Raw genomic sequence first — 18,193 nt, 5'->3', positions numbered from 1 at the left:
CTTCATGTATATATGTTTATATGTTTAATATGTAATTCTTTACTTATATAGAGAAATGCACACACACACACACACACACACACACACACACACACAGAGAAATGCCTCCAGACTTCACTGATGCATCACAGATGACCCTTGGCCCCTCATCAGGGCACCATGGGTGAGCTAGATGGCTATGAAGCACCTTGATATTCCTTTGTTGTTTTCTGATTTTCTTTTTCTTTTTTTTCCCCTTTGTTCCTGTCAGAGATGCAAAAGACCAAACGCAACCAGCCACAGAGAAGGCAGGAGAAAAGGTATTCGAGGAGATGAAGAACTTGCGTAGCAAAGCCCTCAACCCATACCTGGTCCTCGAATAAAGTCGCTCCTAGGTCAGTGCCACTCCTTTGCTTTCCGGACATCCCCACAGTCCTTTTATATCCTGGTTATTGGGGGAGGGGGCAGGCAGGGAATAGAGGTTTCTAAAGAAAAACAAGTTGTAATGGGCATGTGGACCTTTAAACCATGGCTGTGCTCTGTCAAAATAAACGGCTGTTATCATGACAGCAATGTTTGAATTGAAGCCTCTTGGTGAGAGAGTCAGCGCCAGCATCAGACGATGCGCAGAGGCTGAGGGGCAGGTGCCAAGGGCTGTGCTGAGGCCCCAACTTGGGCAGACGCCCGGGGCCAGAGGTTGGAGGACTGGAAGAGGGGCTGCTCTCCCAACCTCACATGGAATCAGCTCCCTTAGACTTTTTTAAAAAATATTTATATAGTTATTTATTTCCCCTTTTGTTGTCCTTATTTTATTGTTGTCGTAGTTGTTATTGATGTTGTCATTTTTTAGATAGGACAGAGAGAAATGGAGAGAGGAGGGGAAAACAGAGAGGGGGAGAGAAAGATAGACACCTGCAGACCAGCTTCACCGCCTGTGAAGCGACTCCCCTACAGGTGGGGATCCGGGGTCTTGAACCGGGATCCTTGTGTGGGTCCTTGAGCTTTGCACCTTGTGCATTTAACCCACTGTGCTACCACCCGACTCCCTCCCTTGGGCTTCTGAGCACCACTGACTGGCTCCAGCAGCCACCCCACCCCCCAACCAGCAGCTTTGATGATGACAACACTGGATGACAGAAGGCGTGGAGAGGGCAGAAGGATCTAGGACTGAAGGAGACAGCTGTGGGGTGACTGGAGCTTGCAAACTGCTTTGCAGGCCTTTAAAGAGAATTCAGCTCTCCTTGTGCCTTCAAGGTAACAGAGTGGTTGACTGGTTCTAGGCTTTGTTCTAGAAGGAAGTGGGATGAGGCCATGGTCTTAGATCCTCTATTTCTTTGCCCCCAATTCCAGCCGTCCCCCACTCCAATCTAGAAATACCCATGCTGTTTAGAGGGCCAGAGAGGTATGATCTGAGGAACAACTCTAGCCTCGATTATTAACTGAGGTGGCAAAAAATGAGCATGTTCCCCTCGTACAAAAGCTGGTGTTTGGTTTTCTATGGCAGGCCATCAATTACATTTTACTTCAATTACATTTAAAAAAAAAACATCATTGCTGATCTGAAATTCTTACTTACCTAGGCATCCTCTAATTATATCTACTGAATCTGGCATCACTGCGCCATAGACCATGAATAGCCTTGGGCTCTCTAAATAAGCGTGCAAATTGGGCCTGTGGAATGGCTCAGTGGTAGAGCATCTTCCTTGCATGCATGAGATCCTGAGTTCAGTCCTCAGCACCTCATTCAAAAAAGTCACGAGGGCCAGCAGATAGCACATGTGGATAGTGCACTTGCTTTGTCACTGAAGGAAACCACAATACTATGGTGTCTTTCTCTCTGTCACTTTCTCTCTGTCTCTTTCTTTTTTTTTCTTGTTTATTACCCCAACCCCCACCCCCTAAACACACACCTCTTATTTGATTTGATTTTTCTTTTTTTTTATTGGGGAATTAATGTTTTACATTCAACAGTAAGTACAATAGTTTGTACATGCATAACATCCCCCAGATTCCCCTATAACAATACAACCCCCGCTAGGTCCTCTGAATCCTTCTTGGACCTGTATTCTCCCCACCCACCCCAGAGTCTTTTACTTTGGTGTGATATGCCAGTTCCATTTCAGGTTCTACTTGTTGTTTTTTTTTGTTTTCTTCTTCTGATCTTATTTTTCAACTTCTACCTGAGAGTGAGATCATCCCATATTCATCCTTCTCTTTCTGACTTATTTCACTTAACATGAAGTTTTCAAGTTCCATCCAAGATCAACTGAAAACGGTGGAGTCATCATTTTTTACAGCTGAGTAGTATTCCATTGTGTATATATACCACAACTTGCACAGCCACTCATCTGTTGTTGGACACCTGGCTTGCTTCCAGGTTTTGGCTATTACAAATTGCGCTACTAAGAACATATGTGTACACAGATCTTTTTGGATGGATGTGTTGGGTTCCTTAGGATATATCCCCAGGAGAGGAATTGCAGGATCATAGGGTAGGTCCATTTCTAGCCTTCTGAGAGTTCTCCAGACTCTTCTCCACAGAGGCTAGACCAATTTACATTCCCACCAGCAGTGTAGGAGGGTTCCTTTGATCCCACACCCTCTCCATCATTTGCTGCTATTACCTTTTCTGATGTATGACATTCTCACAGGCGTGAAGTGGTATCTCATTGTTGTCTTTATTTGCATTTCTCTGACAATCAGAGACTTGGAGCATTTTTTCATGTGTTTCTTGGCCTTTTGGATCTCTTCTGTGGTGAATATTCTGTCCATGTCCTCCCCCCATGTTTGGATGGGGTTATTTGTTGTCTTGTTGTTGAGTTTGGCAAGCTCTTTATATATGCTGGTCATTAAACTCTTGTCTGATGTATGGCATGTAAAGATCTTCTCCCATTCTGTGAGGGGTCTCTTGGTTTGGGTAGTGGTTTCTTTTGCTGTGAAGAAGCTTTTTAATTTGATGTAATCCCATAGGTTTATATTTGCCTTAGTCTTATTTGTAATTGGATTCATTTCATTGAAGATGTCTTTAAAATTTATGCGGAAAAGAGTTCTGCCAATATTTTCTTCTAAGTATCTGATAGTGTGTGGTCTAACATCCAAGTCCTTGATCCACTTGGAATTTACTTTTGTATTTGGTGAAATACAGTGGTTCAGTTTCATTCTTCTGCATGTTTCAACCCATTTATTCCAACACCATTTGTTGAAGAGATTCTGCTTTCTCCATTTAATAGTCTGAGTCCCTTTGTCAAAGATTCGATGTCCATAGGTGTGGGGGTCTCTGTCTCTTTCTATCAGAAAAAAAAAATCAACCTAAAGTAGTAAAGTCCCAGGGAGAAGAACAAAAAAAATAGCTCACCTAGATAGTGTGTCTGCTTTGTTTTGCACACAACACTTGTTTGAGCCTAACCCTAACCCTTCACCACACCAAAGGATGTTGCAGTGCTGTGGTGTCATGTCGTGTGTGTGTGTGTGTGTGTGTATATGCCCTCATATCTGAAAGAGTCAGATCAGAGAGGTGAAGCTTCAGCAACAAAATAATAATAATAATAATAATAAACAATAAATACATTTAGAAGACTAAAGTGTTGCTGAGGGAAGGGAATGGGCTCTGGGAGGAGATGTCACTGAGAGCAGAGCAACTGCAGGAAAGAGGAAGCCCAGCATCCCCTGGAGGCAGGACCTCCCAGGCAGGGGCAAGACTTCAGAAGAAATGCAGCTGGCAGACTGGAAGGCTGGCAGCAGGCCAGGACCACTGACCACTGACCACTAGAGCAGAGTGAGGGGTGGCAGGGAGTGGGGAATTCAGAGGCAGCCTAGAGTGGGGGGTGGCAGGGAGTGGGGAATGCAGAGGCAGCCTAGGGTGAGGGGTGGCAGGGAGTGGGGAATGCAGAGGTGGCCTAGAGTGAGGGGTGGTAGGGAGTGGGGAATGCAGAGGCGGCCTAGAGTGAGGGGTGGCAGGGAATGGGGAATGCAGAGGCGGCCTAGAGTGAGGGGTGGCAGGGAGTGGGGAATGCAGAGGCGGCATAGAGTGAGGGGTGGCAGGGAGTGGGGAATGCAGAGGCGGCATAGAGTGAGGGGTGGCAGGGAGTGGGGAATGCAGAGGTGGCCTAGAGTGAGGGGTGGTAGGGAGTGGGGAATGCAGAGGTGGCCTAGAGTGAGGGGTGGCAGGGAATGGGGAATGCAGAGGTGGCCTAGAGTGAGGGGTGGCAGGGAATGGGGAATGCAGAGGTGGCCTAGAGTGAGGGGTGGCAGGGAGTGGGGAATGCAGAGGTGGCCTAGAGTGAGGGGTGGCAGGGAGTGGGGAATGCAGAGGTGGCCTAGAGTGAGGGGTGGTAGGGAGTGGGGAATGCAGAGGTGGCCTAGAGTGAGGGGTGGCAGGGAGTGGGGAATGCAGAGGCGGCCTAGAGTGAGGGGTGGCAGGGAGTGGGGAATGCAGAGGTGGCCTAGAGTGAGGGGTGGCAGGGAGTGGGGAATGCAGAGGTGGCCTAGAGTGAGGGGTGGCAGGGAGTGGGGAATGCAGAGGTGGCCTAGAGTGAGGGGTGGTAGGGAGTGGGGAATGCAGAGGTGGCCTAGAGTGAGGGGTGGCAGGGAGTGGGGAATGCAGAGGTGGCCTAGAGTGAGGGGTGGCAGGGAGTGGGGAATGCAGAGGTGGCCTAGAGTTTGGGGTGGCAGGGAGTGGGGAATGCAGAGGCAGCCTAGAGTCTCCCATTACTTGGAATCTTGGGACAGGGATACAGATCTCAGATTTGGGATTTCTTTTTTGCCTCCAGGATTATCGATGGGGCTCTGTGACTGCACTTTGAATCCACTGCTCCTGGATGCCATCTTTTTCCATTGTTGTTGCTGTTATTGTTATTGTTGTTGCTGTTGCTGGACAGGACAGAGAGAAATAGGGAAAGGAAGGGAACACAGAGGGGGGAGAGAAAGATAGACACCTGAAGACCTGCTTCACCACTTGCAAAGTGACCCCTCTGCAGGTAGGAAGCTGGGGGCTCGAACCTGGATCCTTGTGCCCGTCCTTGCAATTCGTACTCTGTGTGCTCAACCACGTGCGCTCCCCCTTGGGATTTCATTTTAATGACACTCAGAGCTCTCAGAGAATTTGTGGTTGGGGGAGCACAGTGTTTTCTTTTTAAAAAAAAATAATAATAACCTTTGTGGGTTTATATGCAGCTTGCAAAAAAAGAGGAGAGACCAGTTAGGAGACCATAAGAGAACCTGGTACCAGAATGTTCTAATGTTCTAGTCAGAAAGCCTGCTGTCTGTACCTTTTTTTTTTTTTTTTAAGGTCTGGCTAATCAGAATCATCTCAGTTGAACATCTTGTTACACCAACAGAGGAAAACAAACCTGGGGTCTAAGGGCTAGAGCCACAGGGATAGGTGGAGACAGAGGTCCAGGGACCTGCCTCCCTGCCTCCCTGCCTCCCTGCCTCACTGCCTCCCTGCCTCCCTGCCTCTGTCTGTGGGCCTGAGCCAGGCTCCTGTAGGAAAGGTTCTTCCAGAGATTCAGGCACAGAATGGGCCCCCAGATGCAGACACGGAATAGGCAACAGCTAGACTTGGCTGAGACATGACTCCACCAGGGGTCTGAAAGACCTCAGTGCAGATCCAGATCTCGTGCAGAGATTCATAGAAACACACACCCACACCTCAACTCACACAAGTTCAATCAGACTTTCAGGTAGTGATCGTTTTAAAATCTCTTTGGTGGATATAATATGCAGGATTGAGAACCATTGGCCTCTAAACTAAATCCAAGAATCATGTTCAGTGAGCTGAGTCAGAAAGAGTAAGAGTAAGAGTAATAAGCAAAGATCTCACTCTTGGGAAGAGCTTAAGAAACAAGGATAGAAAGGAGAAACGCAAAGCTAAACTTGGACTGGTTGGATGTTTTGCACCAAAGCAAAGGACTCTGGGGAAAGAGGACTCAGAAGTGCGGGAAGCTTGGGAGTTCTGGTACATGATAAGAAAAAAGGAGGCAGTAGTGCAGTGGGTTGAGCGCACATGTTGCAAAGCATACGGACTGGCGTAGAAAACCCAGTTTGAGCCCCCGGCTCCCTACCTGCAGGGGCGTCACTTCATGGGCAGTGTGAAACAGGTCTGCAGGTGTCATGTCTTTCTCTCCCCCTCTCTGTCTTCCCTTCCCCTCCCTATTTCTCTCTGTCCTATCCAGCAACACAACAGCAATGGCAGCAATAACAACAACAAGGGCAACAGAAATGGGAAAAATGGCTTCCAGGAGCAGTGGATTCCTAGTGCAGGTACCAAGCCCCAGCAATAACCCTGGAGGCAAAAAACAAAAAAGACCCAAACTGGAGGCTGAGAGTGTTTTGTAGACATCTCTTGTGGGGACATGGGAGATTGTGTCATCAACTGTGCTGTGAATCATTAACTTTCCTCACTATCCCCCTACCCACCAAAAAAAAAAAAAGATAAATCCTAATTTCTTACCAGGAGACCCCAGCCCCTGGCTTCTCAGTGGGTTTGCTTGTTTGTTTGTTTTTCACAACCTCTTCTTCCCCAGTAAGGAAGAGAGGAGAGCCTGACAGCTTGCATTTGAATTCCCAGTACTTCTCTTACTTATCCTGTGGCTTACTTTTACCCCACCCTGAGCCAGGGCCTCATGCATGCACAGTTTCTCTGCCCCTGGGCTGCTTTTTTATTCCAAGAGGGGCTGGGGAGAGACACCACAGCATTGAAACTTTGCCTAGTACCATGGTACCTTGCATGTGATACCCAGGCTTGAGCCCATGCTGCATGTACCCTACCTGGTGAGCTATCCTGCCTCATCTGTGGCTTTTTAAAAATCTCTAAACTTTCATGTGTGTGTGTGTGTGTGTGTCAGAGTCAGCACCACTCTGCTCACTTTGTGTCATCAACACACAACCACCGTTTACTGCATCCCTGGCTAGCTCTGTTCTTCCTGAGCACCTCGCATTGTTAAGTGGGTGCATTCTCTTGTTTTGGGGCTTGTTACACTGACTTGAAACCTGTCCTCTTGGTTTGTGTCTAAGCTTATATTTATACCCATCTTAGTTTTCCCGTGGACAAAAAAAGGCCAATTTCTTTTACTTCTTTCTCTGTCTTCCGAGGGCCATTGTTTGACTGTGGCCCCTTAAAAAAAAAAAAAAAAAAAAGTGTGGCTTGTTGGGGGCTTGGTGCCACCTAGTGGATGCCACAAGAAAGGCCTCCTCTGCCTCCTGGATTGTTACCTGGGATTCCCTCCCTGAACGAAACAGGTTCCAAATGGGGAATATCATGTTTTCAGACAACCTGTAGATGGGAAACGACAAGAAAACCATATTTACACTGTCTTCTGTGATGAACCCATGAAGGCAAGTTCTCTGAGAGAAATCCTGGGCCAGGAGAAGTTTGGGGACTTCTTGTGGTATCCATGAGCCAGGTTCTTCTCCCTCTCCTCCCCCCATTTCTCTCTCCTCTCCGTCTTCCTCCTCCTCCTCCTCCTCATCCTCCTCCTCCTCTTCTTCTTCTTAATTCTAAAATATTTGTGTTTATTGAGAAAAATCCTGTTTTTATCCCAGGATTTTATTTTTGTTTTTTATTGATGGGGTCAGCTCTTTACAGTGCTGGCATTGACACTTGGGTACATACAATTTCCATTATGCACCAAGATCCCAGAGTTCTTGCCTGCCTCTCCCTCCTCCCCTTCCCTGGAGTCTTTGCTTTGCTGCAATACACCATGCTGAGTTCATGTTTCGCTTTGTGTTTTCCGGCCCCACCCCCATATATTAAACCCCACTGCTGTATGTAAACTCATTCGGGAGTTGTCCTCTTTGGGGCTTATCTCATGGAACATGACGTCTTCAAGTGTCATCCATGATGATGTAAAGGAGATGACTTAAGTATTTTTAATAGCTGAGTAGTGTTCCATCGTGGATATATACCACAGAATTTTTGTTGCTGTTTGTTAGGTTTTTAGCCACTTATATGTTGTTGGATATCTGTGCTGCTTCCAGATTTTGAATTAGCCAGATTCTACAATGGCTCTTGGATTTAACCAAAGGTCAGATGTGCGAATGAGCTCAGATTAAGCCGCTGTCTCTGCCAGCCTGACAGCTTCTTCTCTGCTAGCTTTACTCAGATTATCACATCATTCACCAGTCAAAAGCAGAAAAAAAAGGGGGGAGGGTCAGGCATTGGCGCACCTGGTTAAGCACACACATTACATAATATGCACAAGGACCTGGGTTCAAGCCCCTGACCCTCAGCTGTAGGGGGAAAGCTTCATGCGTGGTGAAGCATGGCTGCAGGTATCTCTCTTCCTCTTTCTCTTTCTCTCCTTTCTCAATTTATCTCTATATATATCCAGTAATAAAGAAATTAAAACATTTTTAAATAAAGCAAAAGAATTATACAAAACCAAAGAACTTTAGAATAACTCACTCCAACTATGTCATTTTAGAAGTCAAAATTATTTCCTTCTCAGGACATTTAGTTTGCAATCTACTTTCTCAGTGATTCTTACAATGTTCTGAGACACACAGGGTAGGTGTTATTATCATGGCTTACAGACGGGGAAACTGAGGTTTAGAGATGTTCACAGAAATGTCCAGTTACTTGAAAAGCCAGAATTGGGTAGAACCCAGTTTCTCAGATTCCAGTTCACTCTTGTCTCTACCACATAAAAGTCAAAAGAAATATTTTAGGTTTTTATTTCTCTACTTTGTGTGTGTGTGTGTTTTTACCAGAATACTGCTAAACTCTGACTTTTGGTGGTACTGGGCATTGAACTTGGGACTTTCGGTGCCTCAGACATGAACGTCTTTCTGCATAACCACTACATTGCCCCTATTTCTCTACTTTGTATTTATATGCTTAGGTTTGGGTCTAAGCATAAAAATATTACAGAGTGGTACTCATCTCCTACTAATTATTTGTTATTTAAAATAAGTAATGTGAGGCCTGTGCAGGGGCACACCTCAGTGAGCACTCACATTACCATGCCCAGGGACCCAAGGACCCAAGTTGGAGCCCCCTCTCCCCACCATGAGTGATGAAACAGTACTGCAGGCCTCTGTCTCTCTCTCTCACCTTTCCCTCTTGATTTCTCTCTGTCTCTAAAGTAATGTGGAAAAAAACCCCACAAATTCTTAAATGTCTTCCTTTTGGATCTCAAAGAATCAGATGTTGAGTTTGCCCCATGAGGGCAGAAGCTATGTAGGACTCTTCTTTTTTTGCCTCCAGGGTTATTGCTGGGGCTCAGTGCCGGCACCATGAATCCACTGCTCCTGGAGGCCATTTTTCCCCCCTTTTGTTGTCCTTGTTGTAGCCTTGTTGTAGTTATTATTGTTGTTGATGTCATTTGTTGTTGGATAGTACAGAAAGAAATCGAGAGAGGAAGGGAAGACAGAGAGGGGGAGAGAAAGATAGACAACTGCAGACCTGCTTCACCGCCTGTGAAGCGACTTCCCCGCAGGTGGGGAGCCCGACTTCCCTGCAGGTGGGGAGCCCGGGGCTCCAGCCGGCATCCTTACTCGGGTCCTTGAGCTTTGCGCCTCGTGTGCTTAACCCACTGCATTAACTCCCAACCTGCGGGACTCTTTTCTTTATCACCAGCACATAGGACGGTTTGGGGTACACTGTATGTGTTCCATAGAATCAAATAATACAGTATGAATCGGAAGAACTAACATCTGTTACATTTTCACGTAGGTGTATGTATATGGAGCCTGTTTGCTATAGGAAAAATAGGTGTGGACTCAGATGAATTGAAAATTTACCTCAGACATAAAAGCACATAGAATATTATCTAATCCCATCTGGCAAGTATGAGTGAAGTCCCTGCAAATTTAGCAATTTAACAAGGTTTCCTTTGCCTTTTATAAAATAAAGAAAGGCACCTGGTCAAGCACAAGGACCCTGCAAGTATCCGGGTGTGAGCCCCCAGCTCCCTACCTGCCAGGGGGACTCGTCAGGAGTGGTGAAGCAGGTCTGCAGGTGTCTTTCTCTCTCCTTCTCTGTCTCCTCCCTCCTCTCTCAACTTCTCTCTGTCGTATCTAATGAAATGGAAAAAAAATGGCTACCAGGAGCTGTGGATTTGTACTGCAGACACTGAACCCCAGCAATAACCCTGGAGGCAAATAATAATGGTAATAATAATAATAATAATGAGAAATGGCAATATTGACTACTGGGACTGTGGAGACTGTTGGTTTAAATGAAATGCATCCAGCAGCATAGGATACAGTAAATATTAGTTCTTGGGAGTCGGGCGGTAGCGCAGCAGGTTAAGAGCACGTGGCACAAAGCACAAGGACCTGCGAAAGGATCCCAGTTCCAGCCCCCCTCACCTTCAGGGTAAGTCGCTTCATAGGCCATGAAGCAGGTCTGCAGGTGTCTGTCATATATATATATATGTTCTTATTAGGATCTTATTAGGATATATATATATATATATATATATATATATATGTTCTTATTAGGATCTTATTAAGATATATATATATAAGTTCTTATTAGGATCTTATTAGGATATATATATATATATATATAGGTTCTTATTAGGATCTTATTAAGATATATATATATATATAAGTTCTTATTAGGATCTTATTAGGATATATATATGTTCTAATTAGGATCTCAGTGTTTGTAAAGGAAGTGCAGCTGAGTTCTTTTCACTCTGTCCCCTCCAGTTCCCACTCCCACCCTCCACAGACTCACCTCCCATTTTCCGATAGCTAAGTTGAGTTCTGGGCACAAGAGAGAATTCTCCAGATGGTGAGGGGGCACAGCACTGCACTAGGGAACACTAAGTCTCTCTCTGGGAGGGAAGAGCAAGGCAAATATTTAATAAATTGGGAGGGTTGGTTATAGACCTCACAGGATACAGAGAAATGAACTGAGTGACTCAACGTTCTCTCCCTTCCAAAAATGTGGAGTCATCCTCCTCAGACCTAGCAGACCCTTTTGGGACAAATCACAGATGTTTGCCTTTAAGGGATCCCTTTAAGGGGCATCAAAGTATAGTTTTTCTCATGAAGGCAAGGGGAACTAACTCTCATGGAAGACATCTGGCAGAAAGCCTCTGATTCTGGAGCAGTGAGGAAAGGGGTAACTTCCTCCTGGAGTGCTTGGCCTGAGGCATCCATCCCCTAGTTTTCACAGTGAATCCTACCAGAGCAAGCTAGCATCTTCCCCAGAGACTCTCAGTCAGTGGGCACAGCAAGGGGCAATGCCCTGGCGTTGAAGGGGAGGTGATCAGATGGGAACCCTCCCCTTGGGAATCTGAGCCAGCAACCAGAACAGAAGCTAGAGCCTTAAAGTAGAGAAGTTGGCTGGGGCAGTCATGGTGGGCCCTGAGCAGCTGCTGTGAGGAAGCAGCAAAGAAATATGTGAAAGAAGTTTGGAAATAAAGAAGGTGCAGCAAGAGACATGAGGTTAAGTCAGGAGAAAAGCCTGGACTGCCCTATTTTCAGCCACTTCCAGGAGCAGAGGACTGCCTATATGCTAATTCTTCTTCTTCCCCTTTTCAAAGCAACTTAAAAACGTAACCAGGTCTGAGCCCTTAGACAAAGCATGGATTCAGGAGTCTGGTAATATATTACTTAATAGTGTTCTATTTTTAAAATCAGGCTTATTTCAGATACTTTGTTTGTGAGAGCCTAGTTAAAGTTATAGAGGAAGCAATGAGAAAAAGAAAGACCTTGAGAGATACCTAGATGGTTGTCAGTCACACTGTGGATACCCCTGCAGTAATCAATAGGGTGTGTGTGTGTGTGTGTGTGTCCCCGTCCATCCAACAGTCTGTATCTCAACAGCTAGAGGCCCACAGAAAATAGGTCCCTCTTGAGGTTGGTTTTGTTCGTTTGTTTACAATATTAAAAAATTACTGGGGGGAGGTCAATGGTTTACGGTACAGTCTTTAACACAAAGGCACAGCTTCCCATTTCCCCTTGATGGCTGTCTAGAGACACCCCAGGATCTGAATATCCCTTCATCCTGTCCCTTTCCTTCCATTCCCAGACCCCTTTATTTCGGTGCAATATGCCACACCCAGCCCAAGTTTCACTTTATGTTTTCCTTACAGTTCTTCTTTTTTTTTTTTATTCATTTTTCTTTATTGGATTAATGGTTTATAGTGGACAGTAAAGTACAGTATTTTGTACACGTGTAACATTTCTCAGTTTTCCACATAACACTCTAACCCCCCACCTAGGTCCTCCTCTGCCATCATGTACCAGGACCTGAACCCTCCCCCCACCCACCCCAGAGTCTTTTGCTTTGGTGCTACACCAACTCCAGTCCAAGTTCTGCTTTGTGTTTTCCCTTCTATTCTCATTTTTCAACTTCTGTTTACCAGTGAGATCATCCCATATTCATCCTTCTGTTTCTGACATCTCACTTAACATGATTCCTGCAAGCTCCATCCAAGATGAGGTGAAGAAGGTGAATTCACCATTTTTAATAGTTGAGTAGTATTCCATTGTATATATAGACCACAACTTGCTCAGCCACTCATCTGTTGTTGGATACCTGGGTTGCTTCCAGGTTTTGGCTATTACAAATTGTGCTGCTATAAACATAGGTATACATAATTTTTTTTTGGATGGGTGTATTTGGCTCCTAAGGATATGTCCTCAGGAGAGAAATTGCAGATCATAGTCTACTTCTAGCCTTCTGAGAGTTCTCCAAGCTGCTCTCCACATGGGTTGGACCAATTTACATTCCCACCAGCAGTGCAGGAGGGTTCCTCTGACCCCACAACCTCTCCAGTATTTGTTAATGCTTCCTTTTCTGATGTGTGATATTCTCACTGGAGTGAAATGGAATCTCACTGTTGTCTTAATTTACATTTCTCTGACAATCAGTAACTTGGAGCATTTCCTCATGTCTGTTGGCTTTTTGGATTTCTTCTGTGGTGAATATTCTGTTCATATAGTCTCTCCATTCTTGGACGGGGTCATTTGTTTTCTTGTTGCTGAGTTTGGTGAGCCCTTTATATATTTTGGTTATTAAACTCTTGTCTCATGTATGGCATGTTAAGATTTTCTCCCATTCTTTAAGGGGTCTCTTTGTTTGAATGGTGGTTTATTTTGCTGTGCAGAAACTTTTTAATTTGGTGTAGTCCCATTGGTTTATTTTTGTTTTAACTTTGGATTTGTATCATTGAAGATGCCTTTAAAATTTGGACAGGAAAGAGTTCTACCAACATTTTCCTCAAAGTATTTGATAGTTTCTGGTCTAATATTCAAGTCCTTGATCCACTGGGAATTTACTTTTGTGTTTGGTGAAATATAGTGGTTCAGTTTCATGCTTCTGCATGTTTCAACCCAATTTCCCAACACCATTTGTTGAAGAGACTCTGCTTTCCCCATTTAATAGTCTGGGCACCTTTGTCAAAAATTAGATGTCCACAGGTGTGGGGCCTCTTTAGGTTTTCTTTCTTTCTTTCCTTTTTTTGTTTTTTTCAGTATATTTATTTATTTACCCTTTTGTTGCCCTTGTTGTTTTTTTATTGTTGTTGTTATTGATGTCATTGTTGTTGGATAGGACAGAGAGAAATGGAGAGAGGAGGGACAGACAGGGGGAGAGAAAGACAGACACCTGCAGACCTGCTTCACCGCCTGTGAAGCGACTCCCCTGCAGGTGGGGAGCTGGGCTCAAACCGGGATCCTTACAGCTGGTCCTTGCGCTTCGCACTACATGAGCTTAACCCGCTGCGCTACCGACTGACTCCCTGGTTCTTCCTCTTTATAATGGTGAAAATTGACCTGGGCTGAGCGATCCCAGCAAGTCTCCTGTCAAGGTGGCCACTGTCTGGAGCTCCAGGATGATCGCCCTTGAGGCACAGTGGCTCTGCTGTTCCCCCACCTCCCCTTTCAGAAGGTCTCACTCAGCTTCCTGCTAATCACCCACCTCCAGCTGCAAGCCTGACTAGATGCTCAGGGCCTATCCTGTTACTTTCCAGCTAACTACTCTGGACATTTAACTAAGCAGCTTACCTGCTTCCCCTAGGCTCCTCACCAAGACTCATCTCACCTGCGTGCTGTCCTCTCCACCACCACCAGATAGCAGAGGGATGACTCCTAGCCCAGCTGTTCACTTCAGGGACCACAAGCAGGAGGGCCGCCAGTGAGCAGGAACACAGGGAAGCAGCTTTTGTTTTCTTCATCCCGAGAAAATGAGTCTGCACACCACCACCATCCCCACTCCTGCCGCTGGAAGACCAAGTCTAGTCTCCATCAGTGGTGTGGAACTGACACCACCATGGATGGGCGCAGCTCTGTGTGAAATGGGGAAGTCAAGTTTGAAAACAGACAGTGAGACTGTGCCTCAGCCAAAATAATCCTGTCTTAGAAACTGCTGTTGACTGACAAATTACAGATGTGGACTGCATTATTCAGGAGACCTGCTGGCAAGCAGGAAGTCATACAGTTTGAAAGAGTACAGTTGGTAGCAATTAGTGGAAAAATAAAGTGATTTTATCTGCCCCACAAGAAGCTCCTGTTACTTAGACTATTCACATTAGAGACATTGCCAGAAACCCCAGCTACTGAGGTCATAAACTAAGGGGTTAGGGTGGAAAAGTGGGATCGTGAAAACAAAAGGAGGAAGGGCTCTGCAGTGCTGGGGGACAGGTTTAATTGCCTTCTGTCCTCAGTACTACAATGGCTTGTTAACATTGCTAAGATTTGCACATTGTGACAGTGAGGAAAGCTAGTAGCTCAGAAAAAAATAAAAATACATTTTATATTAGAATGATATTTAAGTATTCAGTTAAATTGGATTCAAATAATTATATTATTTAATCTACCTCTTCTGGGCTTCCCTCTACAATGGTCTGCTAGATTCCTGACCACCTGCAGCATCAAATAGAGTGATCTGACATGTGCCCAACGAACCTAGATTTGGGTCTCAAGAAGAACTCCTCAGCAAAAGCAGCCAAAGAGTCTTGGGGAGTATTAACTCTGGGGGCCCGGACAGTGGTGCATCCAGTTAGGTGCAAGGACCCACTCAAGGATGCGTTCGAGTCCCCACTCTCCACCTGCAGGGGGCACAATTCACGAATGGTAAACAGGTCTGCAGGTGTCTTTCTCTTCCTCTCCCCTCTGCATTCCTCTCTGTCCAATTCAATAAAATGGGAAATATAGCCTCCAGAATTTGTAGTGCTGGCACCAAACTCCAGAGTTAGTCCTGAAGGCAAAAGAGAGAAAGTTCTGTATCTTTGAACAGTGATGGTTACAGTGGGTCCACAGCATCAATTTGTTGCCAGAAGATACATTTCCAAAATGATCCAGGGCAATTCTAAAGGGTAAAAATATCTAATTTAGTGGTCCAGGAGGGGGCGCAGTGTATAGAGCATTGGATTCTCAACCATGTGGTCCTGAGTTCACTCCCCAAGCAGCACATGTACCAGAGTGATTCTCTCTCTCTCTCTCTCTCTCTTTCTCTTCCTATCTTTCTCATGAATAAGTAAACTTTTTAAAAAAGAATAGCTTGGGAGTCGGGCTGTAGCGCAGCGGGTTAAGCGTAGGTGGCGCAAAGCACAAGGACCGGCATAAGGATCCCAGTTCAAACCCCGGCTCCCCACCTGCAGGGGAGTCACTTCACAGGCGGTGAAGCAGGTCTGCAGGTGTCTATCTTTCTCTCCTCCTCTCTGTCTTCCTCTCCTCTCTCCATTTCTCTCTGTTCTATCCAACAACGACAACACCAATAATAACTACAACAATAAAACAACAAGGGCAACAAAAGGGAATAAATAAATAAATATAAAAAAGAATAGCTTGTTTAAAAGGGCTCCTAGTGAGTAAGCTGCAGCATTTTGGGCAAGGGAAAGCAGCAGTTCCCTGCAGAATCATATGACCCCTGTCAGAAATTAATAAGTGCAATTTTTTAAAATATTTATTTATTCCCTTTTATTGCCCTTGTTGTTTTATTGTTGTAGTTATTATTGTTATTGATGTCATCATTGTTGGATAGGACAGAGAGAAATGAAGAGAGGAGGGGATCACAGAGAGAGGAAGAGAAAGATAGACACCTGCAAACCCTCTCCACCACTTGTGAAGTGACTCCCCTGCAGCTGGGGAGCTGGGGGCTCGAACCAGGATACTTATGCCGGTCCTTGTGCTTTGTATCACCTGTGCTTAACCCACTGTGCTACTGCCCGACTCCCAAGAAGTGCAATTTTTAATGACACTTACAGTATGTTGACTAAGTCTGTCTCAGTCTGTATCTGAAATCTTCCTAGAGCTGTGAATCCCCAGGAATTGGGGGGTGGGGGTGGGAGAGTAACAGTAAAAGAAAACTTCAGACTGATATTCCTTATGAATGCTCATGCAGAAGTCCTCAGAAAATACTAGCAAATTAAACTAAGCAGCACACTAAAGGGATCATACACCATAACCAAGTGGGATTTGTTTCTGAAATTAAAGTATGGTTCCAAATGTGAAAATTAAACAGTGTAATAAACTGCATTAGCAGAACGAAAGAAAAAAAACTACATGATCCATTTCAAGCTACATGATGCAGTAACAGCATTTGACAAAATTCTTCAGCCTTCATGAAAAATAAATAAGACATAAAATGCATTTGAAAAAATCAGTCATATTTGAAAAGCCTGCAGCAAAAGTCACAAACAATGGTTAGGTACTGAAACCTTTTCCTTGTCTCAAGTCGCTTTCTTTATTGGGGGAAATAATGACTTATAACCATACTATAAACCATACACCTAGTTCACAAATGGACAGAGGACTTTAGTAGATAATTTTCCTTAATAGAACACAGGTGCCCAAGAAGTACATGAAAAGATGTTCAACAACAACACTCACTAGGGAAATGGACATCGGAACCATAAGCTAGCCACCTCACATCCATCAGAATGGCTATTATTAAAAAAAAAAGTGTTAGTACAAATTAGAGTCCTTGTACATTATCACTGGGAATGCAAAACGGTGCAGCCTCTGTGGAAAGCTATGCTGAACACTCAAAAATTTAAAAACAATTACCACGTGATCCAACAAATATATATTCCAAAAGAATTGAAAGCAGGGCTTTCATGTTTATAGCAGCGCTACTCTTAGTAGCTTAAATATGGAAGCAACCTTAACTGTCCACTAGCAGATAAATGGATAAGAAAAATATGCCATAAATAATTAAGTGATAGTCTGTTATTCATCCTTAAAAACAATGGGGACTCTCACTACAGCATGAATGAACCTTGAAGACATAAGACTTGGAGGGGCTGGGCAGTGGCGCACTGGGTTAAATGCACATAGTACGAATGGCAAGGACCCACTCAAGGATCCCGGTTTGAGCCCCTGGCTCCTCAGCTGCAAGTGAGTGGCTTCACAAGCAGTGAAGTAGGTCTAAAGATGTCTATCTTTTTTTAATTTTTATTTATAAAATGGACATATTGACAAGACCATAGAATAAGAGGGGTACATTTACACACAATTCCCACCCCCAGAACTCCGTATCCCATCCCCTCCCTTGATAGCTTCCCTATTCTTTTTTAAGTATTTTTTATATTTTATTCATTTATTCATTCCCTTTTGTTCCCCTTGTTGTTTTATTGTTGTAGTTATTATTGTTGTTATTGATGTTGTTAGCTAGGACAGAGAGAAATGGAGAGAGGAGGGGAAGACAGAGGAGAGAGAAAGATAGACACCTGCAGGCGAGTCGCTTCATCACCTGTGATGAAGCGACTCGCCTGCAGGTGGGGAGCCGGGGGCTTGAACCAGGGTCCTTACGGCTGGTCCTTGCGCTTTGCGCCACCTGTGCTTAACCCACTGTGCTACTGCCTGGCCCCTTGTATCTTCCCTATTCTTTATCCCTCTGGGATTATGGATCCAGGATCATTGTGGGGTGCAGAGGGTGGAAAGTCTGACTTCTGGTTCTGGAATTGCTTCTCCACTGAACATGGGTGTTGACAGTTTGATCCATATTCCCAGCCTCTCTCTTTCCCTAGTTGGGCAGAGCTCTGGGGAAGCAGGGCTCCAGGACACATTGGACACCTGGAAGCGGGGCTCCAGGACAGTGGGGTCATCTGCCCACGGAGGTCAGGTTGGCATCATGGTAGCATCTGGAACCTGGTGGCTGAAAAAGAGTTAAGATATAAGCAGAACAAATTGTTGACTAATCATGAACCTAAAGCCAAGAATATTGCAGATGAAGATTTGGGGTCTCCACTTTGGAAAAAGCTAGTAAGACTATTTTAGGTATATTCCAAAGGGCCTGTGACTTTACTAGTTT

At 44.9% G+C, this 18,193-nt stretch overlaps 1 protein-coding gene across 1 annotated transcript in view; it reads left to right on the top strand.

The window, feature by feature from the left end:
• Nucleotides 1-14,675, top strand: part of CFAP221 (cilia and flagella associated protein 221) — a 115,154-nt gene extending 100,479 nt beyond the window's left edge. Inside the window, exons 24-25 of the mRNA XM_007524760.3 lie at nt 251-374; nt 13,958-14,675. Of these exons, the coding sequence (XP_007524822.1) occupies nt 251-362 (112 nt within the window). The 3' untranslated portion in view covers nt 363-374; nt 13,958-14,675. The remainder of the gene's footprint in view (nt 1-250; nt 375-13,957) is intronic.
• The last annotated feature ends 3,518 nt before the right edge of the window (nt 14,676-18,193 follow it).

The sequence above is a fragment of the Erinaceus europaeus genome, chromosome 18, assembly GCF_950295315.1.
Source record: "Erinaceus europaeus chromosome 18, mEriEur2.1, whole genome shotgun sequence".
In the NCBI taxonomy this organism is placed as follows: Eukaryota; Metazoa; Chordata; class Mammalia; order Eulipotyphla; family Erinaceidae; genus Erinaceus; species Erinaceus europaeus.
Note: the sequence above shows the minus strand (reverse complement) of the source record. Positions and strands in the feature narration are given on the sequence as shown.